At 36.7% G+C, this 25,988-nt stretch overlaps 1 protein-coding gene across 3 annotated transcripts in view; it reads left to right on the top strand.

The window, feature by feature from the left end:
- DYNC2H1 (dynein cytoplasmic 2 heavy chain 1) overlaps nt 1–25,988 on the top strand; it is a 388,761-nt gene that overhangs the window by 114,698 nt on the left and 248,075 nt on the right. For all 3 annotated transcript variants that reach the window (XM_043481063.1, XM_043481062.1, XM_043481064.1), the window contains 7 exons: nt 979–1,227; nt 1,689–1,797; nt 8,951–9,064; nt 10,939–11,081; nt 17,768–17,852; nt 19,049–19,203; nt 20,729–20,866. In XM_043481063.1, coding sequence (XP_043336998.1) covers nt 979–1,227; nt 1,689–1,797; nt 8,951–9,064; nt 10,939–11,081; nt 17,768–17,852; nt 19,049–19,203; nt 20,729–20,866 — 993 coding nt within the window. The remainder of the gene's footprint in view (nt 1–978; nt 1,228–1,688; nt 1,798–8,950; nt 9,065–10,938; nt 11,082–17,767; nt 17,853–19,048; nt 19,204–20,728; nt 20,867–25,988) is intronic.

Raw genomic sequence — 25,988 nt, 5'->3', positions numbered from 1 at the left:
TTTCGGTTTGTTGTGATCCACAGTCAAAGGCTTTAGTGTATTCAATGAAGCAGAAGTGGTTGTTTTTCTGGAACTCCCTTGCTTTTTCTATGATCCAGTGGATGTTGGCAGTTTGATCAGTGGTTCCTCTGCATTTTCTAAATTCAGCCTGAACATATTTAAGTTCTCAGTTCATGTACTGTTGAAGCCTGGCTTGGAGAATTTTGAGCATTACTTTAATAGCATGTGTGATGAGTGCCATTGTGCTGTAGTTGAACAATCTTTGGCATTGCCTTTCTTTGGGATTAGAATGAAAACTGACCTTTTCCAGTCCTGTGACCACTCCTGAGTTTTCCAAATTTGCTGGCATATTGAGTGCAACACTTTCGCAGCATCATATTTTAGTATTTGAAATGGCTCAACTGGAATTCTATCACCTCCACTAGCTTTGTTCTTAGTGATGCTTCCTAAGGCCCACTTGACTTCACATTCCAGGATGTCTGGCTCTAGGTGAGTGATCACACCATCGTGTTTATCTGAGTCATGAAGATCTGTTTTGTATAGTTTCTTCTCTGTATTCTTGCCACCTCTTTTTAATATCTTCTGTTTTTCTTAGATCCATACTGTTTCTGTCCTTTATTGTGCCCATCTTTGCATGAAATGTTCCCTCGGTAACAAATGGTAAAAACTGGAGAGTTTGAAGTCTTCATACAACCTGCTTATCTTACACTGCTTTTTACTAGTTATATTAAAGATATTCAAAAGTAACTGACTGTTGTGGACTCCTGCACTTGTTTGACATCATATAATTTTTTCCTTAGAAAGTGCCATGTAGCTGGATTACTGGATAGATAAGAGAATGTGAGACAACACATATTTACTTAACCTCTTTTGTTGAGTGCACCAAAAATATAATATCTTAATCTAGACAATTAACAATTTGTTATATAATTAGGACTTATATTAATTATGTAATACTGTTTTTGGTTTTTTTAAAAGGGTCTTATTCACTATGGACGAGATAACCAGAATTTAGATATTTTGCTTTTCCAAGAAGTCCTGGAATATATGTCTAGGATTGACAGAGTGCTGAGTTTTCCTGGAGGTTCACTTCTGCTAGCAGGACGCAGTGGTGTGGGTCGTAGGACCATCACTTCTTTAGTCAGTCACATGCATGGAGCAGTGCTGTTTTCACCAAAGATTTCCAGGGGATATGAACTGAAGCATTTCAAGAATGATCTCAAACATGTAAGTACCTCACAGTCTTTTACTTTATTTGGTTTTAAATCCTAATTATTTATTATTGTAAAAAGCTTGAATGGCCCTTAAATCTCTGATATACAATATAGTCTTTATTTTATTTTTATGATTATTTTCTTCATGGTTTTGCAAAATTATGTTTTTAGCTCTTAGTACCTCAGATTATGGGATGTTATATGGCTTGGTAAGCTAAACAAAAAGTAGAATTTAAGACATATGTGGGTGTATTTAAAAATAATCCTCTAGCTTTTAATGTTCAAGCTATAAAACAATTAAATGTTCTCCCATTAGTGTTTATGAACTGAATTTACTTTCCAAACTATATTTTGATTCCTCAATAAACTATCAGTCAATAAAAATAACTTAGTTTACCTACAGAATGAAAATTTTTACCAATATTTGCCAAAAAATTTTTAATGGGTTCCAGAATGTACTTTCTTATTGTGCAGGTGCTGCATCTTGCTGGTGTTGAAGCACAGCAGGTAGTTTTACTTCTTGAGGATTACCAGTTTGTACATCCTACATTTCTGGAGATGATCAATAGCCTTTTGTCTTCAGGCAAGTGAATGGGTTTTATTTAAAGAAAAATAAATGATATAAATAATATTCAAGTGAAATTATCTTATAGGGAAGTGATTACTGGCTAGATTGCTCTCTCCCCTTTTGATTCCCCCTCTTCAACAAATGCTAAAGGACCTTCTCTAGACAGGAAACACAGATAGGGTGTATAAACTCGAACCCAAAACAACAAAGTAAATGGCAATGGGATCATACTTACCAATAATTACCTTAAATGTAAGTGGGCTGAATGCCCCAACCAAAAGACAAAGACTGGCTGAATGGATACAAAAACAAGACCCCTATATATGTTGTCTACAAGAGACCCACCTCAAAACAAGGGACACATACAGACTGAGAGTGAAGGGCTGGAAAAAGATATTCCATGCAAATAGAGATCAAAAGAAAGCAGGAGTAGCAATACTCAAATCAGATAAAATAGACTTTGAAACAGAGGCTGTGAAAAGAGACAAAGAAGGACACTACATGATCATCAAAGGATCAATCCAAGGAGAAGATATAACAATTATAAATATATATGCACTTAACATAGGAGCACCACAATATGTAAGGCAAATGCTAACAAGTATGAAATGGGAAATTAACAATAACACAATAATAGTGGGAGATTTTAATACCCCACTCACACCTGTGGATAGATCAACTAAACAGAAAATTAGCAAGGAAACACAAACTTTAAATGATACAATAGACCAGTTAGACCTAATTGATATCTATTTACCCCAAAACAATGAATTTCACCTTTTTCTCAAGCACACACAGAACCTTCTCCAGAATAGATCACATCCTGGGCCATAAATCTAGCCTTGGTAAATTCAAAAAAATTGAAATCAATCCAAGCATCTTTTATGACCTCAATGCAGTAAGATTAGATCTCAATTATAGGAGAAAAACTATTAAAAATTCTGACATATGGAGGCTCAACAACACGCTGCTGAATAACCAACAAATCACAGAAGAAAAAAAAAATCAAAATATGCATAGAAATTAATGAAAATAATGAAATAATAATAAAAATGAAAATAATAATTAATGAAAACACAATAACCCCAAACCTGTGGGACACTATAAAAGCAGTGCTAAGGGGAAGGTTCATAGCAATACAGGCATACCTCAAGAAAAAAGAAAAAGTCAAATAAATAACCTAGCTCTATACCTAAAGCAACTAGAAAAGGAAGAAATGAAGAACCCCAGGGTTAGTAGAAGGAAAGAAATCTTAAAAATTAGGGCAGAAATAAATGCAAAAGAAACAAAAGAGACCATAGCAAAAACCAACAGCCAGAAGCTGGTTCTTTGATAAGATAAATAAAATTGACAAACCATTAACTAGACTCATCAAGAAACAAAGAGAGAAAAATCAAATCAATAAAATTAGAAATGAAAATGGAGAGATCACAACAGACAACACAGAAATACAAAGGATCATAAGAGACTACTATCAGCAACTATAAGCCAATAAAATGGACAACTTGGAAGAAATGGACAAATTCTTAGAAAAGTACAACTTTCCAAAACTGAACCAGGAAGAAATAGAAAATCTTAGCAGACCCATCACAAGCACAAAAATTGAAACTGTAATCAGAAATCTTCCAGCAAACAAAAGCCCAGGACCAGATGGCTTCACAGCTGAATTCTACCAAAAATTTAGAGAAGAGCTAACACCTATCCTACTCAAACTCTTCCAGAAAATTGCAGAGGAAGGTAAACTTCCAAACTCAGTCTGTGAGGCCACCATGACCCTAATAGCAAAACCTGACAAAGATGCCACAAAAAAAGAAAACTATAGGCCAGTATCACTGATGACCATAAGTGCAAAAATCCTTAACAAAATTCTAGCAAACAGAATCCAAAAACATATTAAAAAGATCATGCATCATGACCAAGTGGGCTTTATCCCAGGGATGCAAGGCTTCTTCAATATCTGCAAATCAATCAATGTAATACACCACATTAACAAATTGAAAAATAAAAACCGTATGATTATTTCAATAGATGCAGAGAAAGCCTTTGACAAAATTCAACATCCATTTATGATTAAAACTCTACAGAAAGCAGGCATAGAAGGAACATACCTCAACACAATAAAAGCTATATATGACAAACCCACAGCAAACATTATTCTCAGTGGTGAAAAATTGAAAGCATTTCCCCTAAAGTCAAGAACAAGACAAGGGTGCCCACTCTCACCACTACTATTCAACATAGTTTTGGATGTTTTGGCCACAGCAATCAGAGCAGAAAGAAAGAAAAGGAATCCAGATTGGAAAAGAAGAAGTAAATCTCTTACTGTTTGAAGATGACGTGATCCTTTACATGGAAAACCCTAAAGACTCCACCAGAAAATTACTAGAGCTAATAAATGAATATAGTAAAGTTGCAGAATATAAAATCAACACACAGAAATCCCTTGTATTCCTATACACTAATAATGAGAAAATAGAGAAATTAAGGACACAATTCCATTCACCATTGCAATGAAAAGAATAAAATACTTAGGAATATATCTACCTAAAGAAACAAAAGAGCTATATATAGAAAACTATAAAGCACTGGTGAAAGAAATCAAAGAGGACAAAAATAGATGGAGAAATATACCGTGTTCATGGATTGGAAGAATCAATATTGTGAAAAGAAGTATACGACCCAAAGCAATCTATAGATTCAATGCAATGCCTATCAAACTACCAACAGTATTTTTCACAGAGCTAGAACAAATAATTTCACAATTTATATGGAAATAGAAAAAACCTCAGATAGCCAAAGCAATCTTGAGAAAGAAGAATGGAACTGGAGGAATCAACCTGCCTGACTTCAGACTATACTACAAAGCCACAGTCATCAAGACATTATGGTACTGGCACAAAGACAGAAACATAGATCAGTGAAACAAAATAGAAAGCCCAGAGATAAATCCACGAACCTATGGACACCTTATCTTTGACAAAGGAGGCAAGAATATACAATGGAGAAAAGACAACCTCTTTAACAAGTGGTGCTGGGAAAACTGGTCAACCACTTATAAAAGAATGAAACTAGAACACTTTCTAACACCATACACAAAAATAAACTCAAAATGGATTAAAGATCTAAATGTAAGACCAGAAACTATAAAACTCCTAGAGGAGAACATAGGCAAAACACTCTCCAACATAAATCACAGCAGGATCCTCTTTGACCCACCTCCCAGAATATTGGAAATAAAAGCAAAACTAAACAAATGGGACCTAATGAAACTTAAAAGCTTTTGCACTACAAAGGAAACTATAAGTAAGGTGAAAAGACAGCCCGCAGATTGGGAGAAAATAATAGCAAATGAAGAAACAGACAAAGGATTAATCTCAAAAATATACAAGCAACTCCTGAAGCTCAATTCCAGAAAAATAAATGACCCAATCAAAAAATGGGCCAAAGAACTAAACAGACATTTCTCCAAAGAAGACATACAGATGGCTAACAAACACATGAAAAGATGCTCAACATCACTCATTATCAGAGAAATGCAAATCAAAACCACAGTGAGGTACCATTTCATGCCAGTCAAAATGGCTGCTATCCAAAAGTCTATAAGCAATAAATGCTGGAGAGGGTTTGGAGAAAAGGGAATCCTCTTATACTGTTGGTGGGAATGCAAGCTAGTACAGCCGCTATGGAGAACAGTGTGGAGATTTCTTAAAAAACTGGAAATAGAACTGCCATATGACCCAGCAATCCCACTTCTGGGCATACACATCAAGGAAACCAGAACTGAAAGAGACATATGTATCCCAGTGTTCATCACAGCACTGTTTATAATAGCTAGGACATGGAAGCTACCTAGATGTCCATCAACAGATGAATGGATAAGAAAGCTGTGGTACATATACACAATGGAGTATTACTCAGCCATTAAAATGAATTCATTTGAATCAGTTCTAATGGGGTGGATGAAACTGGAGCCTACTATACAGAGTGAAATAAGCCAGAAAGAAAAACACCAATACAGTATAATAACTCATATATGTGGAATTTAGAAAGATGGTAACGATAACCCTGTATGTGAGAGAGCAAAATAGACACAGATGTATAGAAGAGTCTTTTGGACTCTGTGGGAGAGGGCAAAGGTGGGATGATTTGGGAGAATGGCGTTGAAATATGTATATTATCATATGTGAAACGAATTGCCAGTCCAGGTTTGATGCATGAGACAGGGCGCTCAGGGCTGGTGCACTGGGATGACTCAGAGGGATGGGATGGGGAGGGAGGTGGGAGGGGGGTTTAGGATGGGGAACACATGTGCACCCGTGGCTGATTCATGTCAATGTATGGCAAAAACCAGTACAATACTGTAAATTAAAAAAAAAAAATCGATGATACTAAAAAAAAAAATAAAATATTTGGCATAGCTTCTATTAAAGTGTTAGAAGGTTAAACATGAAACATGCTCAGAGCAGGAGAACTGAGAAACCCTGTTTTTATGAAACCAAGAGGTTGTCGAATTATATAAATATGATGATTAAATATTGATATTGGTAAATATACTGAATAATTTGCCTTCTTGTACACTTTTGGTGGGACTTTTGGGAAAATTGTCAACCAGTACTTATAAAATGTGCTATACCCTTTGATATAGACATTATATTAAATTGTAGAAATTTAGTTTGTAGAAATAAAAGAACTGTAAAGAAATATGTAAGAAATAAGAAATATGCTAGAACCTCACTGTCCATCATTAGTGGAATAATTTAATAATTATAGTATGGCCTTAAATATGGCTGTATAATAGCAGATAAATTTCAGATATATTAGATCTTGTATTTCTTGAATTGTGGTATACTCTTGTCTCTGGAGCCAGCTGGTCTTTTTGGTGAATTCCTGAGGAGAATACCTGCAGTTTCTTATATTTCTTCCTTTTCTGCAGAATTTATGAAGGTTATTAGAATCTGCTTGTAATGTATAATCATTGTTAATATAATTAGTATGAGATAGCTTTGTTTTGGGGCTTTCATGGTAGCTCAGCCGGTAGATAATCCACCTGCAATGTGGAAGACCTGGGTTCGATCCCTGGGGTTGGGAAGATCCCCTGGAGGAGGGCATGGCAACCCACTCTAGTATTGTTGCCTGGAATCCCCGTGGACAGAGGAGCCTGGTGGGCTGCAGTCCATGGGGTCACAAAGAGTCAGATGTGACTGAGCAACTAAGCATGGCACAGCTTGTTTGAACTTGGACCGAGTGTTTTGGTTCTTAAGTATAAAATAATCCTCGTTAAATCTAGTTTCAGCTCTCTGAGTTACTCCACTCCAGGGACTGAGGACAAGTTTATAGGATGCTCTTGTTCCAGTGTGGTTTTATATAATACATGTTTTGGATCCTGCTAGGTAGGCTTTGCATGAAGTAGTCTTTTTGTTTTCAGAATTTAATAGCTTAGGTTGAAGAAAACATTTAATTTATAAAGTAAGGTGTCTATACTTTAGTGCCCAAATGAGAAAGACTCTAGTTAGACAAGTAGTACATCAACTTTTGTCAAAGTAGAGGTAGTGGTATAGTGAAAGTACTAGGCCTTTTTCGTAAATAACGTATTTTTTTTTAGGGATTCCCTGATAACTCAGTTGGTGAAGAATCCGCCTGTAATGTGGGAGACCCGGTTTGATTCCTGGGTCGGGAAGATCCGCTGGAGAAGGGAATGGCTACCCACTCCAGTATTCTGGCCTGGATAATGCCATGGACAGTCCGTAGGGTCGCAAAGACTGATTGACTTTCACTTCATTTTGATTTTTAAAGTTCTTATTCCTGCATATTGCTTAAATTGTCACTAGATGGCGACTTTGTTCCTTTTGGCTGATATTCCTTTAGGCCAGATATTCAGGGTTTTTGTTTTAATTTGTGAAAGTAAACATTCAGATAAGCATTAACCCAGTAATTATTTTTATTGTAAGACAAATTGGTGTTTATTATCAACATATAACAGCAAAAATCATAAAGTTAAATTTTGGTTGTTAATTTTTCTAACATTTTTTGGCAAAAATATTTATGTGAAAAATACTTTCAGAGGAAGTACTTAATAGCCCCTTTGGTCTCTTTTCTATATTTAAAATTCTTATTGCTTACAGAGTATGTAAATAGAACTAACTTTCTTTATTAAATTATCTTGGTACGGCTCAAATTTAGAGAAGGACATAGAGCACATTTATATGTATGTGCTTGTGTTTGAATATGTACATGGCTGATAACTGGGTCGTGATCTGCTACCTCTGAGATGAGCATAAAGAAAAGTAGTGATTTAGACTGTGTTGGACTTTTCATGAATGCAGAAAAAAATTTTTCACTTAATCTTATAGTTTCTTGTGAACTACAAATATGTTGATTTAATATGTATTTATTAAATAACTGGATTTATGGTGGTGAACAAACCCTCTATCAAATTCTTATAGTCCTACCACCTTTATTTGATTTTCATCATTCTGTTGCATAGTAGCAGGCCATGACTAGTTCTCCTGATTTCTAGTAACAAGCTCATTCATTCATTTATCCATTTATTTAGCAAATATTTATGTTTTAGATTCTTTGCCAGGAATGTCCTAAGGTTAATATTGATCATAATTAAATATTTTCCTTCTGGGAATTTAAAATCTAAGTGGGCAGGGAGAAGTAATTCATTCATTATTAAATGATGTGATAAATGCCAAACAGTGATGTTTCGATATTCAAGAGAAAAGAGTACTTTTCTCTAACATGTTGGTATTCAGGAAAGGCTCATGGGCATGGCAGTTGGCATAGTAGTGTCTTGAGGGATAAACAGTATTTTTAGTGGAAGATACGGGGCAGAGCAAGACTGTGGTATGATGTATTCCAGGAAGAGGAAATATTTCATTAACATTTTAGAACACAAAAAAGTTCACTGAGGTAAGAGGGTAGAGAAGGACTTGGAAAGGCAGATAGATGAACAGTTAGTGGGAGGAGTTTGAATTTTTTTGAATGACCGTTACAGGTATATATTTGTGAATAATATAGAGGTGATAGGGCTTGCTTGTTTTGGAAACAAAGATTGAATAACAGATTATTTAATATAAAAGTAGAAGAAGAATCATGTATGTAAAATGTGTGTTGAATTTAGTGTAATGTAGCTAAATCACAGAAGAAATTTAATGTTCTGCAGGTGAAGTTCCTGGACTCTACACTCTCGAAGAATTAGAGCCCTTGCTCTTGCCTCTTAAAGATCAGGCTTCACAGGATGGATTTTTTGGACCAGTCTTCAACTACTTCACGTATAGTAAGTGCCATAGAGTTCATTAATATAACTGTGCTTCATGTGAAATTAATGCCATTTAGTCTACCTTATTTTCTCATTAGATTGCAAAGGTATCTTAAATTTTGGGCCCATTTGGTAATTTATATATTTTTCTTTTTTATAGAACTTTTAGAAAATAGCAGGTAAGTAGACTAAAGGCTAACCTATAATAAAAACATGTTAAGTAAAATTTTAGCAAAAGGTAAGGATGAAAGTATGGTAATGTCTTTTGGGATATTTACTTTGCTGCTTTTGTTTCCATGTGGTAAACTTATTACCTATGTTAGAGAATTAGTGAATTATTTAGATTGTGCCACATTCTGTTAATGAGATGACTTTTGTTAATGAGATGACTTTTGGCCAGCACCTCGGGGTGGGGGCCAGTTGCCAGGGAAACCAACCAATGAGTGCTTCCACTTTCCCAGGAAGCCACATCGGAAGGCGAGTGATCATGCTAAGCCCCCACTGTTGAGTCCTGGTGTGGGGGAAGGGTGGCCTTCCCCCTCCCTGCCGTAGACTCACATAGTACAGAATATACATTCACTCCGTCAGCCTGGGGCCCCTCGCTGCTTTCAGCTTTCTGCCCCACGTCACCTCTTCATATATGTATATATATATATTTACTTTTAGATTTATAGAAGAGTTGCAGAGATGGTCGGGGGAGTTCCTGTGTAGCCTTCACCCAGCTTCCCCTCATGTTAGCGTCCTGCTGTAACGGCTGCAGTACATTTGTTCAGCAGAGAAATTAACGTTGGTTCAGTGCTGTTAGCTTCCCTTGTGGCTCAGCTGGTAAAGAATCCGCCTGGAATGCGGGAGACCTGGCTTCCATCCCTGGGTTGGGAAGATCTCCTGGAGAAGGGAAAGGCTACCCACTCCAGTTTTCTAGCCTGGAGAATTCCATGGACTGTATAGTCCATGGTGTTGCAAAGAGTCAGACACGACTGAGTGACTTTCACTTCACTTCACTTCACTTCACATTCTGTAGTTTCTTTGAAACTAAAGAAACATTATAGAAGCAGTTTTGTGTACACAGTGGATATTTAAAATTGATAAGCAAAATAAGGCAATAGTGACACCACCCAGACACACCTATTACAATGATCATCTTTATTTTTCTACAAGAACATTTATTATTGATGAAACAAAGAATGTTGTTAAAGAGCTACCCTCCCGTCTCTCTCCTTTAGGTTTAGAGGGAATTTCTACCACACCTTTAAGAAACAGATCATCTCAATGCTATTTTAAAACTATTTCAGACCATAGAAAATAAAGGGAGTTTCTAAATTCCTTTTTATGAAGAGAAAATGATACTGACATTGAAACAAGGAAAAATATTTCTCCGAAAAGAAAACCAGAGATCAGTTTTGTTTCTGAATATTGAAACAAAAATCCTAAAAAGAAAAAAATTACTTAATAGAATCCAGTGTGACATTTGAAAAGTAACAGCAATATCATATCTTTTGGGGATATTTTATCCCAGCTTGCACAAACATAGCACATACGTGTGCATTGCAGGCATGCTCATCCGTTCAGTCGTGTGCGACTCTTTGTGACCCTTTGGACTGTAGCCCGCCGCGCTTCTCTGTCCTTGGGGTTTTTCAGGTGAGAATACTGGATTGGGTTGCTGTTTCCTCCTCCAGGGTATCTTCTCAACCTAGGGATCAAACATGCATCTCTTGTCTCCTGCATTGCAGGCAGATTTTTCACTTATTCTGTTTCATAGCTTGCTCTTTTGTTAAACAGCTTCTGCCATCCAGTTTCAATAAATTTGAATTTCATAAAAGCAGGCCATATATGGATTTCTTCAAATATTGTTATTGTAATATTCCATGACTATATTTATTTTATTTTTGTAGGAGTGCAACAAAACTTGCATATTGTTTTGATAATGGATTCCACAAATTTAAACTTCATAATAAACTGTGAGAGCAATCCTGCTTTGCATAAGAAGTGCCAGGTGTTGTGGATGGAGGCTTGGTCAGATAGCAGTATGAAGAAAGTAAGTTTAATGTTTAAATATGGAAATAAAAAATAAGCACATATTCTTTTTAAAGTTACTAATTGTCACAACTTCCCTTTGGTGTTTATTATAATACTACCTTAATTGTGGCACTGAGCATCTCTCATATATTTGAAAATAACTTTCTTTTCTTCATACTCTTGAACTTGACAGTTTAGTTGACTACAAAATTTTAGGTGTAAGATTATGTTCTTAATTAAGGACCACAGAGATGTTTATTATATTTTAAAAATTTTATGCATTTCATTACTTAGTCTGTTATAGACTAGCTTATGATTAAAATATCACAGCAATAATTTTAGCAGTTGTTTCAATTAAAATTTAGGTGCCTTTTAAAAAAATCTGTCATTGTTATGTGTTTGAAGGGGTATGAGTTTAAAGTGTGAACTTAAAAACCATCTCAACTGGAAGCCTTTTACATTGCTTCATTTGAATAAATAATAATTTTCAATATTATCTCTGAATGATGCTCATATTTCCAATCATTGATTTATTTTTGTATAGTAGCTGCTGCTGCTGCATAGTGGAAGTGCAAACTATTGCCTGTCATGATTCAGAGAAAGGAGCATAGTTTGAGATAATAGACAACATTTTACAGTTGAGATGACCCTTTTGGTAGGTTTCAGTGAGTAGATAGAGGAAAGTTATTCCAGTCTGAAGAGGCTACATGAACAAGAGGTATTCATTAAGAAGCAGTAATTATTGGATGCTTCATATGTGTCACCCTTCTATATACTGGGGATGTAGCAGAGAAAAGAGAGACACAAGTCCCTGCCCTCATGGAGTTTACATTCTTTTGGGGGATATTTGGAGGGAAAGCTTTCTACAGGAAGAATCTGAGATGAGAGTACGCCTGGTGACTTGCGGGCCCGTTCATTTGTTACAGTAATCAAGGCGGAGAGTAGTTGCAGATGAGGTCGGGGGATTAAGAGAACAGTTAGGGTGGGGCTTTGGATGCTCTTATAAGGATTTCAGCTTTTCTTCCTTGGAGAAGGACTTGGCAACCCACTCCAGTACTCTTGCCTGGAAAATCCCATGGACGGAGGACCCTGGTAAGCTGCAGTCCATGGGTCGCAAAGAGTTGGTCACGACTGAGCGACTTCACTTTCACTATCAAGGGACTCCTTGGAGGCTTGTGAGCAGAACTGTTCTGGTGTTTTATGGGATTACACTGGCTTCTGTTTGAAAGTAGACTGTAGAAGATCAGGAGGAAGCAGCAATAAAGCTGTTGCGGTAACCTTGGTGAGGGACAAGGATGACTTGCTCTCAGGATATAGTGGTAGAGGGGGTGAGAACCGGTAGATGCTGGTCTGTTTTGCAGTACAAATGTGGGGTTTGCTGACAGATTGTAGTAAGTTATTAGGGGAAGTGAGGAGTTGAGGATACCGGAAAGTCTGTTGGCTTGAGCTCGTGGAAAGACTGGAATACCTGTCAGTTGAGGGGAGACTATGAGAGGAACATTTTGAGAAGAGAAGATGAAGCCTTCACTTTTAGATATATTAAATATGAGGTGTGTTGGACATCCGAGTTGGAAGATTGAGAAGTTCAGGGGAAAAGGTCAGGCATACAGGCAAATTGTGGAAATTATCAGAGTTTAAGTGGCTTTTAAAGCTTTGAGAACAAATACTTCTAAAGGAGTGAATATTAGCAGAAAGGGAAGAGATCCAAAGGCTGACCCCTGGGGCACTTTCAGCATTAAGAGGCTGAGATGAACTGGAACCAGCAAAGGATACTGAGAAGTAACTGCTACGAAAATAGGAAAACAGGAGTTGTGAATACAAGTGAAGCTTAGGAGCTAAATGAAAACAGCAATTCGAAGGAGCAAGGAAGGATGAACTGAGTCCATGAGGCCTGGAAACTGATCATTGGGTTTAGCAACTTGTGTCCATTAGTGACTTTAATGAAGCAGTTTCAGTTAGTAGTGGAAAAAAATACTGTATTGAAATGTATTTCAGAAAGAATGAGAAGAGTGGAGAGTGAATAGGGTCACCTCTTTTGAAGACTTTTGTTATAAAGTGGAAGATAAAAATGGATCAGTAACTGCAGGAAGTGGGAATAAAATAATTAAAAAAAAATTTTAAGATGGGACAAACTGGAGCATGCTCATATGCCATTGGGAATGCAAGAGAGGAAAAAAAAAACATACGTTATATATGAAATGGGGGGGGATTGCTGGAGCAGTGTCCATGGGTCTAGACAGCATATAGGTCTGTTACACAGATGAAAGGATTACGGACAGGCCTTTGCTTGGGCTTCCCTGTGGCTCAGCTGGTAAAGAATCTGCCTGCAATGCAGGAGACCTGGGATCAATCCCTGGATTGGGAAGATCCCCTGAAGAAAGGAGGCTACCCACTCCGGTATTCTGGCCTGGAGAATTCCACGGACTGTATAGTCCATGGGGTCGCCAAGAGTCAGACACAGTGGAGCGACTCTCACTTCACTTTGCTTGGAGAACGAAAGCGTCATCTGTAGCAACAGGAAAGGAAGCCAAGTACAGGGCTCTGGGTCCAAGCGGGTGGGCAGGAGTCGCATTGGGAAGTTTTAGACACTTCTGGTTGTTTCTTTTTCTGAGTGAAATCAGAACTAAGATTAATCACTTGAGAGAAAAGTTGAGGGAAGAGATTTTGGAATCTTGAAGAGATGTAAGAGGATGTGCAGAATAGTGTTTTGGAAGAGGGAAGGAGTGAAAGGCTTAGGAGAATGGAGTATGATAGCAACAGCTGGATAGCATTACGGGTTCACAGGAGGCTAGTGATTGTAAAGTTCCGTTGAGGCCTGTCAGTGTAGCTGTGTGCTTCTTCTCCAGTCACATGTGCACTCAGCGTTACAGACCTGAAGTAGTGGTGACTTGCATTTAAGCAGGCTTGGGGCTTTGCTAGTTGAGTATGTGCCAAAAAATGCTCAAACTACTGCACAATTGTACTCCTCTCACATGCTAGCAAAGTAATGCTCAAAATTCTCCAAGTGAGGCTTCAACAGTACATGAACTGAGAACTTCCAGATGTTCAAGCTGGATTTACAAAAGGCAGAGGACCAGAGATGAAATTGCCAACATCTGTTGGATTATAGAAAAAGCAGAATTCTAGAAAAAGCATCTACTTCTTTTTTATTGATTATGCCAAAGCCTTTGACTGTGTAGACCACAACAAACTGTAGAAAATTCTTCAAGAGATGGGAATACCAGACCACCTTACCTGCCTCCTGAGAAATCTGTATGTAGGTCAAAAAGCAACAGGTAGAAGCGGACATTGAGCAGCAGACTGGTTCCAAATGGGAAAGGAGTACATCAAGGCTGTATATTGTCACCCTGCTTATTTAACTTATATGCAGAGTACATCATGCAAAATGTCGCTGGATGAAGCACAAGCTAGAATCAAGATTGCCAGGAAAATATCAATAACCTCAGATATGCAGATGACACCCCCCTTATGGCAAAAACTGAAGAAGAACTAAAGAGCCTCTTAATGAAAGTGAAAGGAGAGTGAAAAAGTTGACTTAAAGCTCAATATTCAGAAAACTAAGATCATGGCTTCCAGTCTCATCACTTCATGGCAAATACTTAGGGAAACAGTGGAAACAGTAAAAGACTTAATTTTCTTGAGCTCCAAAATCACTGCAGGTAGTGACTGTAGGCATGAAATTAAAAAACACTTGCTCCTTGGAAGAAAAGCTGTGACCAACCTAGACAGCATATTAAAAAGCAGAGACATTACTTTGCCAACAAAGTTCCGTCTAGTCAAAGCTGTGGTTTTTCCACTGGTCATGTAGGGATGTGAGAGTTGGAGTATAAAGAAAGCTGAGTGCTGATAAATTGATGTGTTTGAACTGTGGTGTTGGAGAAGACTCTTGAGAGTCCCTTGGACTGCAAGGAAATCCAACCAGTCCATCCTTAAGGAAATCAGTCGTGAATGTTCACTGGAAAGACTGATGGTAAAGCTGAAGTTCCAATACTTTGGCCACCTGATGCAAAGAACTGACTCATTTGAAAGGACCCTGATTCTGGGAAAGATTGAAGGTGGGAGGAGAAGGGGACGACAGAGGATGAGATGGTTGGATGGCATCACCGACTCAATGGACATGAGTTTGAGTAAACTCTGGAAGTTGGTGATGGACAGGGAAGCCTGGCGTGCTGCGATTCATGGGGTCGCAAAGAGTCAGACACAACTGAGCAACTGAACTGACGGGAAGGCCAAGGAAGCTGAGGAATTATGGTAGGAAAATGGTGAATGACAGTATAAAGATTATTGATTGAATAGACTGTAGGTCTTGGTGAAATCTGAGGATTATTTTCATTGCAAAAGGAATGAGCTGGTAAGACAAGAGTGTAGTGATAGAAGAGGGGGGTGTTTGCAAGTGAGATCGTGAAATGATTGCAGTTATTGTTAATGACAAGGTATTAGGATGTGAGCATTTGACGTGGTAGGGGAGAGTGGCTTGGGAAAAGGTGGTAGATAACAGAAAGAGAAGAATGCAAGGAATTGAGAGGTCACAGTATTAGCAGGAATGAATAGTGTTAATATACTCATTCAACTCGCTTTAGAAAGTGCTGTTTTTATCTCCTGGGAGGTAGAGTAAAAGTGAAGTGGAATGTGGTTGAAACCAGGCAGGAAAACTTTCCTACTGTGGGATATTATTTAGGGATAGATTCTTTCCCACCCCTTCCAGCTTTATTGAGGTATAATTGACACATAAAAATTGAATGTATCTAAGGTGTACCTTGTGTTGTTTTCTTATATTTTACGTTATGAAATGATTACCACAATCAAGCTAACTAATGTAAGGGATAGAGGATTTTAAAGAAAGTGATTTTCTTTGGAGAAATGTCTGTTTAGTTCTTTGACCCATTTTTTGATTGGGTCATTTATTTTTCTGGAATTGAGCTTCAGGAGTTGCTTGTATATTTTTGAGATTAATCCTTTGTCTGTTTCTTCATTTGCTATTATTTTCTCCCAATCTGAGGGCTGTCTTTTCACCTTACTTATAGTTTCCTTTGTAGTGCAAAAGCTTTTAAGTTTCATTAGGTCCCATTTGTTTAGTTTTGCTTTTATTTCCAATATTCTGGGAGGTGGGTCATAGAGGATCCTTGCTGTGATTTTATGTCGGAGGTGTTTTGCCTATGTTCTCCTCTAGGAGTTTTATAGTTTCTGGTCTTACATTTAGATCTTTAATCCATTTTGAGTCTATTTTGTGTATGGTGTTAGAAAGTGTTCTAGTTTCATTCTTTTACAAGTGGTTGACCAGTTTTCCCAGCACCACTTGTTAAAGAGGTTTGAATATCCTTGCCTCCTTTGTCAAAGATGAGCTGTCCATAGGTTCGTGGATTTATCTCTGGGCTTTCTATTTTGTTCCATTGATCTATATTTCTGTCTTTGTGCCAGTACCATTCTGTCTTGATGACTGTGGTTTTGTAGTAGAGCCTGAAGTCAGGCAGGTTGATTCCTCCAGTTCCATTCTTCGTTTCGAAAGAACAGCATGTATATTATCTATGGTGAAACAGATCACCAGCCCAGGTGGGATGCATGAGACAAGTGCTCGGGCCTGGTGCACTGGGAAGACCCAGAGGAATCGGGTGGAGAGGGAGGTGGGAGAGGGGATCGGGATGGGGAATGCGTGTAACTCTATGGCTGATTCATATCAATGTATGACAAAACCCACTGAAATGTTGTGAAGTAATTAGCCTCCAACTAATAAAAAGTAAAAAAAATAAGATATAAAGCAAAAAAAAAAAAAAGAAAAAAAAGAAAGTGATTTTCAAAGAAATGTCCATTGATTTAAAAGTGTATATTTAAAACTTTCTCTCAGTTGCTTCAGTATTTTTTCAGAAATCAGTGAAAGTATTTGAGAAAAAAAAATAATTCTTTAGCTCAAGAATCATGGCACTTTTAAACTCTCTACTAGTTAAGAGATTTTCTGTCTTAACGTTTTATTCAGTCTGAGAAGAAAAAGATGATTTTTTGACCTAATTACCTGGATTACTTGTACTTGTTTGGAATGTGAACTGTATAAGGTGAAATAAGTTGGAGGTTTTGGCTTAATTTTAAAATTTTAGAGGTCTACTTATTTTTTTCCCCCCAGAAATAGGGTTTACAAAATTTTTTTTGTATAGTTTAATATCTGTTCATGACTTAATTTTCTTATTTGTGATAGTGGCAAAAACCTTGCTATGACTAGCTAATAGATAGTTTTTAGAATTATCAATTATGAACTTATTTTCATTTATTTTTAGTTATTTCTTATTTAAGAAGGCTAAGAATCCTTCCTGTTCCTTTATGTCATGAAGGCATTTTATTAGTTTGATACCAAATAAAACATTTGATTTTATTACTTTGTGATTTCTAAATGATTATTTTCTATTTCAATCAACATAGTGATTTTATTCATTTCATGAAGTCTAATCATTTTTCAAGTGAGATGTTGAAGCTTTTCCTGTGTGCTGTTAATTTCCAATCAATTAATGGTTGATATGTGTCAAAGTATCAACTAGGAAATGTTTTCTAAATACTGATGTACTGTTTTTTTCTTATTCTGGAAGGAATCCTAGAAGAAAAGTCCAATTGATACTTTTTATGTGTTGTGTTAATTTTTTTTTTTACCTCTGATATTGGATTTACCTAAACTTTTTTCATACTGAATTGAGGTTTAAAGAGATACTCTTCCTGTTTTAGATACCTGAAATGCTACTCAGTGAAATGGGTGGTGAAGAAAATTATAGTGACAAAAAAAGAAAAGAAGAAAAGAAAAAGAAATCAGGTAGTATTTTGATGAAACTGATTTTACCTGGCTTTTATTGATGAAATAATTGCCATTTTGTAATGCCGTAAGGTAATCAGGGTTGGTAATGAAGAACCTTCCATATCATGCTACAGAAGGAATTTGGATTCTGACTTGTTAGTGATCTGGGATAATTGACAGGTTTTTGTTAGAGATGCAGTCAGAGTCTTGTTTTAGAAAGAGAAGTCTCTGCATCCACCTGTTTTTTTTTCAGGTATCAGGAACAGATTGGTATTCAGAGAAACAGGGTTACTATAGACCAGTATAGAAGGCTGTTGCCTCCTAATCTAAGAGGAAGGAATGGACTTGGGCGGTATGAGGAGGTAACCTAAAGAGGATTTGGTATCTAGTGGCTGTTGTATGTGAGGAAGAAGAAGGATGCAAGAATATTTCTCACATTCTGCTTGGAAAAAATTACTGGAAGTTGATTTTGTTCACTGGGGTAGAGAATACAGAGCGGAATCGGTTGAGACAATGAGAGAGAGAGAATGTGTTTGGTCACGTATGTATCAGCTTCCCAGGTGGCTCAAGTAATAAAGAATCCGCCTGCCAGTGCAGGTGATGTGGGTTTGATCCCTGGGTCAGGAAGATTCCCTGGAGAGAAAATGGCAACCCACTCCAGTATTCTTACCTGGAAAATTCCATGGACAGGAACCCACCAGGCTCCTCTGTCCATGGGTTTGTAGAGTTAGACATGTCTGAGTGACTGAGCACGGGAGTGTATATTGAATCTAACGAGAGCTTATTCTTAATTTTCTGGCTTTTGAAGCCCTGTTTGTTCCCATGTAAATACGAGTGGATAGGTGTTATTTGGTTTGGTATCTCTTTTCCAGTCGTATAGCTTTGAGTAAGCTTACTTTTAGACTACATGTTACCTAGTCCCAATTAATTGATATGAGAAACTGTAGATTTATCTTTCTTGCAGCAATAAAACTTGTCAGGAGGCATACAGGGAAAGAGAGATAAATACAGTTGAAGTATAGAGACCACTGAAATTAAATAATGCAAATTAATAAGAAAAATGGAAGCTATGAATGGATACATAGGAATACCTGTTCACCTTTAAGCAAATATATTATCTCATAATTTCATTGAGTAGAAAAAGATATAGTTAAGCTTATTTTCTCTAATTCTTAATGGACCATACTTACATTGTCATTTTTTTCTCTTTCTAGTTGATCCTGATTTTCTAAAATCATTTTTATTAATCCATGAGTCTTGTAAAGCATATGGTGCTACACCAAGCCGATATATGACCTTTTTACGTGTGTATTCTGCCATTAGTAGCAGCAAGAAAGAAGAATTATTAAAAAGACAAAGTCATTTGCAGGTACCTTATTGGTGATCTAAAATTATTTTATCTATATGTAGGGGACAAGGATTATGTAAATCACAATGCTGTAAATAAATATTGTACTGTATTAAATGTCCTGGAAAGCTGTCTCACCTATCTATATTGCCCACTAGATTATAGTAATGGTTTTGTATTTTTTTGGTTGAATAATTATTTGTTTTCTTCGCTGCATATGTTATTGTGTGCTTTGGATAGCTTATGGTACTGGTTTTAAATGTCTTTTTCACATGAACTTATTTTAGAAATCAGAAATGCCTATTATTAATTAAAACATAATATGTAATATTATATTTTATAATAAACTTTATATTTATAATTATATTTTATAAGCATATTCTTAAAATTATATTTTATTATATAATTTCATTATTATGCATATTTTATTGTACTGTTTATGTCACTTGACTTTGTACATTTTGAACTCTTTTTTGTATTTCTGTAATTGTAGAGTTTAAACTCAAGTGTGCTATTAGAATGCTAGCCTCAGATTCTGTCAGAGAGAGCATTCCCTCTCCAGAGTTCTTGCTTCTCTTTGTAAGGGTAGGAAACCAGGAACATTAATTGACAGAGTCATCTTTATCCTTCTTTCTACTGATTTACTTTCATTTATATTAAGCCACTAACTGCACATGTTTTGAAGGGATAATTTCCTGATTTAGCTCTCTATTGTATTTGAGGTAAATAAATTTACTGAGTTATAGCTTTATTGGGTCAATGTGTTGTGTACATTAGATAAAATGCAAATGTAAAGAACCAGCATGATGCTTGTTCTCTATACTGGGTGCTCAATAAGTACAATAAATACTGTTTACATTCCCTTTTTTTTGCCATTGCTATCTTTCTAAATCTTCTGATTCATTTTGTGACAAAAATGCAATTGTATTGAAGAACAGAGAGAATATTTTTCATGTTCATTCCTTGGATTATTGATGGACAGTGGAATGGAATGTTATAATGGCCAGACCAGGGTCACCCCCCCCCCCCCCGCCCCCCAAAGAATAGCCGAAGCATTCGGAGTGATTGCTAACCAGCACCCTATGTAAGGCAGTCTCTTATAAAATAGTTGGATAATGGAGAAACAAAACCAAGACATGTCCAGTATAAAAAGAGTGGTCCCTGAGGTCCTTTTGTTCAATTAATGAGACTGAAAAATTAGAAAGGTTTACTGAGGATTTTTTTTTCTGTTTTCTTTCCTGTCTAATGCAGTTGAGTAAAATCCTACTGGTTAAGCTATCTAATATATGTTAATGTATTCAGCTTTACTGTGATGCTTTAAGATCTGTTTTTCTGTAAAACCTTTGTGGAGTCTTTTTCTACATCTTAATGGGTAAACAGTTGACTAAATCGTTATAATTAGCAATAAGAAAAAACCCAAGTTCAATTACAGATGTGGTATTTGTACACATTTATATTTTTTTGATTCATTATTATAGATTTTGTTTATCCTATGTATATAAAATTCCTTTTCTTTTAATTTTGTAAGTCTCTTCTATTAATGTAGGCTGGTGTCTCTAAACTAAATGAAGCTAAAGCACTTGTGGCTGAATTGAACAGAACAGCTGGAGAACAAAGTGTATTACTTAAAACTAAGCAAGATGAAGCAGATGCTGCTCTTCAGGAGATCACAGTATCAATGCAGGTAATATTTAGAGGAAGCACAGAGATGCAAACAATAGGAAGGTCATTTATACCTGATTATCGTTCAGTGTGAAAAATAACTTTTTTACTTAAGTGCATTTTAAAAAATATTGCTTGTCTATATTGAGTAGACTGATGGTGTAGTGTACTTGAACTTTTGGAGAGAGTGTGTTCTTTTCCCATATTGTTTTAAATTACAACTATATTCTCCTCAGTTGTTCATGCACTAATTTAGCTAAATCCTATAAATACAAAAGTATAAACATTTTGATTGGTATAGATTTGTCTGTAACTGCTTTTGTTTACCCTCTGTTAGTTAATATTTTCTTTTATTTTTATTTATATTATTTCCTTCAGGCTTTAAGCCTGTTTTTGATATTCTTACGATTTATAAAATGTCTTTATTCATTCTATTTGTACTTGCATGATATTTTTAATATTTTGATTGTATCTTCTTTTTACATTGCCTTTATTTTGGTTGAACCGTCTCAAGGGAGATTTCTCTGCATTCTTTATTGCCAGGATATTCTTTTTTTTTAATTAATTAATTTTTTTATTGAATGATAATTACTTTACAGAATTCTGCTATTTTCTGTCAAACCTCAACATGAATCAACCATAGGTATACATATATCCTCCCCCTTTTGAACCTCCCTCCCGTCTCCCTCCCAACTCCCTCCCGGTTGATACACAGCCCCTGTTTGAGTTTTCTGAGCCAGACAGCAAATTCCCGTGGGCTATATATTTTACATATGATAATGTACGTTTCCATGTTACTCTCCATACATCTCACCCTCTCCTCCCCTCTCCCCATGCCCACAAGTCTATTCTTTATGTCTGCTTCTCCATTGCTGCCCTGTAAGTAAATTCTGCAGTACCATTTCTCTAGATTTTGTATATGTGTGTTAGAATATGATATTCATCTTTCTTTTTCTGACCCACTTCACTCTGTATAATAGGTTCTAGGTTCATTCACCTCGTTAGAACTGACTAAAACTCATTCCTTTTTATGGCTGAATATTCCACTGTGTGTATGTACCAAAACTTCTTTATGCATTATCTTTCGAAGGGGATCTAGGTTGCTTCCATGTTCTAGCTATTGTAAATAGTGCTGCAGTGAACAGTGGGATACATATGTCTTTTTCAATTTGGTTTCCTCAGGGTGTATGCCTCAGAGTAGGATTGCTGGGTCATGGTGGTTTTATTCCTGATTTTTTAAGAAATCTCCATACCATCTTCCATAGTGGCTGTATCAATTTGCATTCCCACCAACAATGCAGGAGAGTTCCCTTTTCTCCACACCCCCTCCAGCATTTATTGTTTGTAGACTTGTTGATGATGGCCATTCTGACTGGTGTGAGGTGATATCTCATTGTAACTTTGATTTGTATTTCTCTAATAATAAGCCATGTTGAACGTCTTTCCATTTGTTTGTTAGCCATCTGTATGTCTTCTTTGGAGAAATATGTTTAGGTCTTTTTCCCACTTTTTGATTGGGTTGTTTGTTTTTCTGGTATTCAGTTGTATGAGCTGCTTATATATTTTGGAAATTAATCTTTTGTCAGTTGTTTCATTTGCTATTATTTTCTCTCAGCCTGAGGGTTGTCTTTTCACCTTGCTTATGGTTTCCTTTGCTGTGCAAAAGCTTTTAAATTTAATCAGGTCCTGTTGGTCCTTTGATGGACCAGAACCTGGTGGTCCGATGAGAGAGTGAAAGAAGGAAAGAGGCTAATACTCCCTGGGTTACACAGCTGGCTTCCGTGCTCCAGGGAATCAGCCAGAAATAGAGAGATAGAGAGAGAGAAAGAAAGAAAGACAGACAGACACGGGGACCAAAGCTCTGATGGAGCAAAGGTGTTTTAATCAACATGGCGTGCACATATACTGTCTTATAAGGTAGTTATTCTCAGCAAAGATAAAGATTAAAATTCCAGACTTAAAAAACACGAGGTGATCCCTATTAGAGAAGAGGGTACTTATCACCATATTGAGAAACTAACAAGGGTAATGCCTGGATTCCTCAGCCCCCGAAAGGCATGGCTCTCCTCTTAATTCCTGAATATTCAGGAATTAATAAGGGCCAGAGGATTCCTGACAATGTCCCACTTGTTTACTTTTGTTTTTATTTCCATTATCTAGGAGGTGGGTCATGGAGGATCTTGCTTTGATTTCTGTCATCGAGTGTTCTGCCTATGTTTTCCTCTAAGAGTTTTACAGTTTCTGGTCTTACATTTAGGTCTTTAATCCATTTTGAGTTTATCTTTGTGTATGGTCTTGAGAAACGTGTATGCAGGTCAGGAAGCGACAGTTAGAACTGGACATGGAAAAACAGACTGGTTCCAAATAGGAAAAGGGGTACGTCAAGGCTGTATATTGTCACCCTGCTTGTTTAACTTATATGCAGAGTACATCATGAGAAACGCTGGGCTGGAGAAAGCACAAGCTGGAATCAAGATTGCTGGGAGAAATATCAATAACCTCAGATATGCAGATGACACCACCCTTATGGCAGAAGGTGAAGAAGAACTAAAGAGCCTCTTGATGAAAGTGAAAGAGGAGAGTGAAAAAGTTGGCTTAAAGCTCAACATTCAGAAAACTAAAATCATGGCATTCCGGTCCCATCACTTCATGGCAAATAGATGTGGAAACAGTGGAAACAGTGGCATACTTTATTTTTTTGGGCTCCAAAATCACTGCAGATGGTGATTGCAGCCATGAAATTAAAAGACACTTACTCCTTGGAAGGAGAGTTATGACCAACCTAGATAGCATGTTAAAAAGCAGAGACATTACTTTATCAATAAAGGTCTGTCTAGTCAAGGCTCTGGTTTTTCCAGTGGTCATGTATGGATGTGAGAGTTGGACTATAAAGAAAGCTGAGTGCCAAAGAATTGATGCTTTTGAACTGTGGTGTTGGAGAAGACTCTTGAGAGTCCCTTGGACTGCAAGGAGATCCAACCAGTCCATCCTAAAGGAGATCAGTCCTGGGTGTTCATTGGAAGAACTGATGCTGAAGCTGAAACTCCAGTACTTTGGCCACCTGATGTGAACAGCTGACTCATCTGAAAAGACCCTAATGCTGGGAAAGATTGGGGGCAGGAGGAGAAGGGGATGACAGAGAATGAGATTGTTGGATGGCATCACCGACTCAATGGACATGGATTTGGGTGGACTACGGGAGTTGGTGATGGAATGGGAGGCCTGGCATGCTGCGTTTCATGGGGTCACAAAGAGTTGGACACGACTGAGTGACTGAATTGAACTGATGGTGTCAGGAAGTGTTCTGTTTTCATTCTTTTGCATGTAGCTGTCCAGGTTTCCCAGCACCACTTACTGAAGAGGCTGTCTTTGCCCATTTATATTCTTGCCTCCTTTGTCAAAAATAAGGTACCCATAGGTGCATGGTTTTATTTCTGGGCTTTCTGTCTTGTTCCATTGATCTATATTTCTGTTTTTGTGCCAGTACCATACTGTCTTGATGAATGTAGCTTTTTAGTATAATCTGAAGTCAGGAAGGTTGACTTCTCCAGCTCCATTATTTCTCAAGATTTCTTTGGCTATTCAGGATCTTTTGTGTTTCCATATGAAATGTGAAATTTTTTTGTTCTAGTACTATGAAAAATCCCATTGGTAATTTGATAGGTATTGCACTGAATCTGTAGATAGCATTTGGTAGCATAATCATTTTCACAATATTGATTCTTCTTACCCAGGAACATGGAATATCTCTCCATCTGTTCTTGTCATCCTTGATTTCTTTCATTAGTGTCTTATAATTGTCTGTGTACATTTCTTTTATCTCTTTAGGTAAGTTTATTCCTGGATATTGTCTTTTGTTGTAATGGTAAATCAGATTGATTCCATAATTTCTTTTTCTGATTTTTCATTGTTAGTGTGTAGAAATGCAAGTGATTTCTGAGTATTGATTTTGTTTCCAGAAACACTGTGAAATTCACTGATTAGCACTAGTAATTTTCTGATAGTATCTTTAGGGTTTTCTCTGTACAGTATCATGTTATCTGCAGACAGTGAGATCTTTACTTCTTTTCCAATTTGGCTTCCTTTTATTTCTTTTTCTTCTCTTATTGCTGTAGCTAGGACTTCCAGAACTGTGTTGAATAACAGCAGTGAAAGTGGACACCCTTGTCTTGTTCCTGATCTTAGGGGAACTGCTTTCAGTTTTTCACCATTGAGAATAATGTTTGCTCTAGGCTTAGCAAATATAGCCTTTACAATGTTGAGGTAGGTTCCTTCTGTGCCCTTTTTTTTGAAGAGTTTTAATCATGAATGGGTGCTGAATTTTGTCAAAGGCTTTTTCTGCATCTGTTGAGATTATCATATGGTTTTTATCATTCAATTTAATATGGTGTATCACACTGATTGATTTGCGTATATTGGAGTCCTTGCATCCCTGGAATAAACCCAGCTTGGTGTATGAGCTTTTTGATGTGTTGCTGAATTCTGTTTGCTAAACTTTTGTTGAGGATTTTTGCATCTCTGTTCACCAGTGATATTGGCCTGCAGTTTTCTTTTTCTCTGTTGTCTTTGTCTGGTTTTGGTATCAGGGTGATGGTGGCCTCATAGAATGAGTTCAGAAGTGTTCCTTCCTCTGCAGTTTTTTCAAAGAGTTTTAGAAGAATAGGCATTAGCGCTTCTCTAAATGTTTGATAGAATTCACCTGTGAAGCCATCTATCTGGGCTTTTGTCTTTTGAGAGATATTTGATCACAGCTTCGATTTCAGTGCTTGTAATTGGGTTGTTCATAGTTTCTGTTTCTTTCTGGTTCAGTCTGGGAAGATTGAAAATTTTCTAAGAATCTATCCATTTTATTGCCATATATTTGTTCTTAATAGTCTCTTATAATCCTATGTATTTCTGCATTGTCTGTTGTAACCTCTCCTTTTTCATTTCTAATTTTGTTGATTCTTCTCTCTTTTTCTTGATGAGTCTGTCTAAATGTTTGTCAATTTTATCTTCTCAAAGAACCAGCTTTTAGTTTTATGAATCTTTACTATTGTTTCTTTCATTTCTTTTTCATTTATTTCTGCTCGGATCTTTATGATTTCACTCCTACTCATTTTTTTTTTTTTCGGTCCTTGTTTTTCCAGTTGTTTTAGGTGTAA

Source organism: Cervus canadensis, chromosome 11, assembly GCF_019320065.1.
Source record: "Cervus canadensis isolate Bull #8, Minnesota chromosome 11, ASM1932006v1, whole genome shotgun sequence".
NCBI classification, from domain to species: domain Eukaryota; kingdom Metazoa; phylum Chordata; class Mammalia; order Artiodactyla; family Cervidae; genus Cervus; species Cervus canadensis.
Note: the sequence above shows the minus strand (reverse complement) of the source record. Positions and strands in the feature narration are given on the sequence as shown.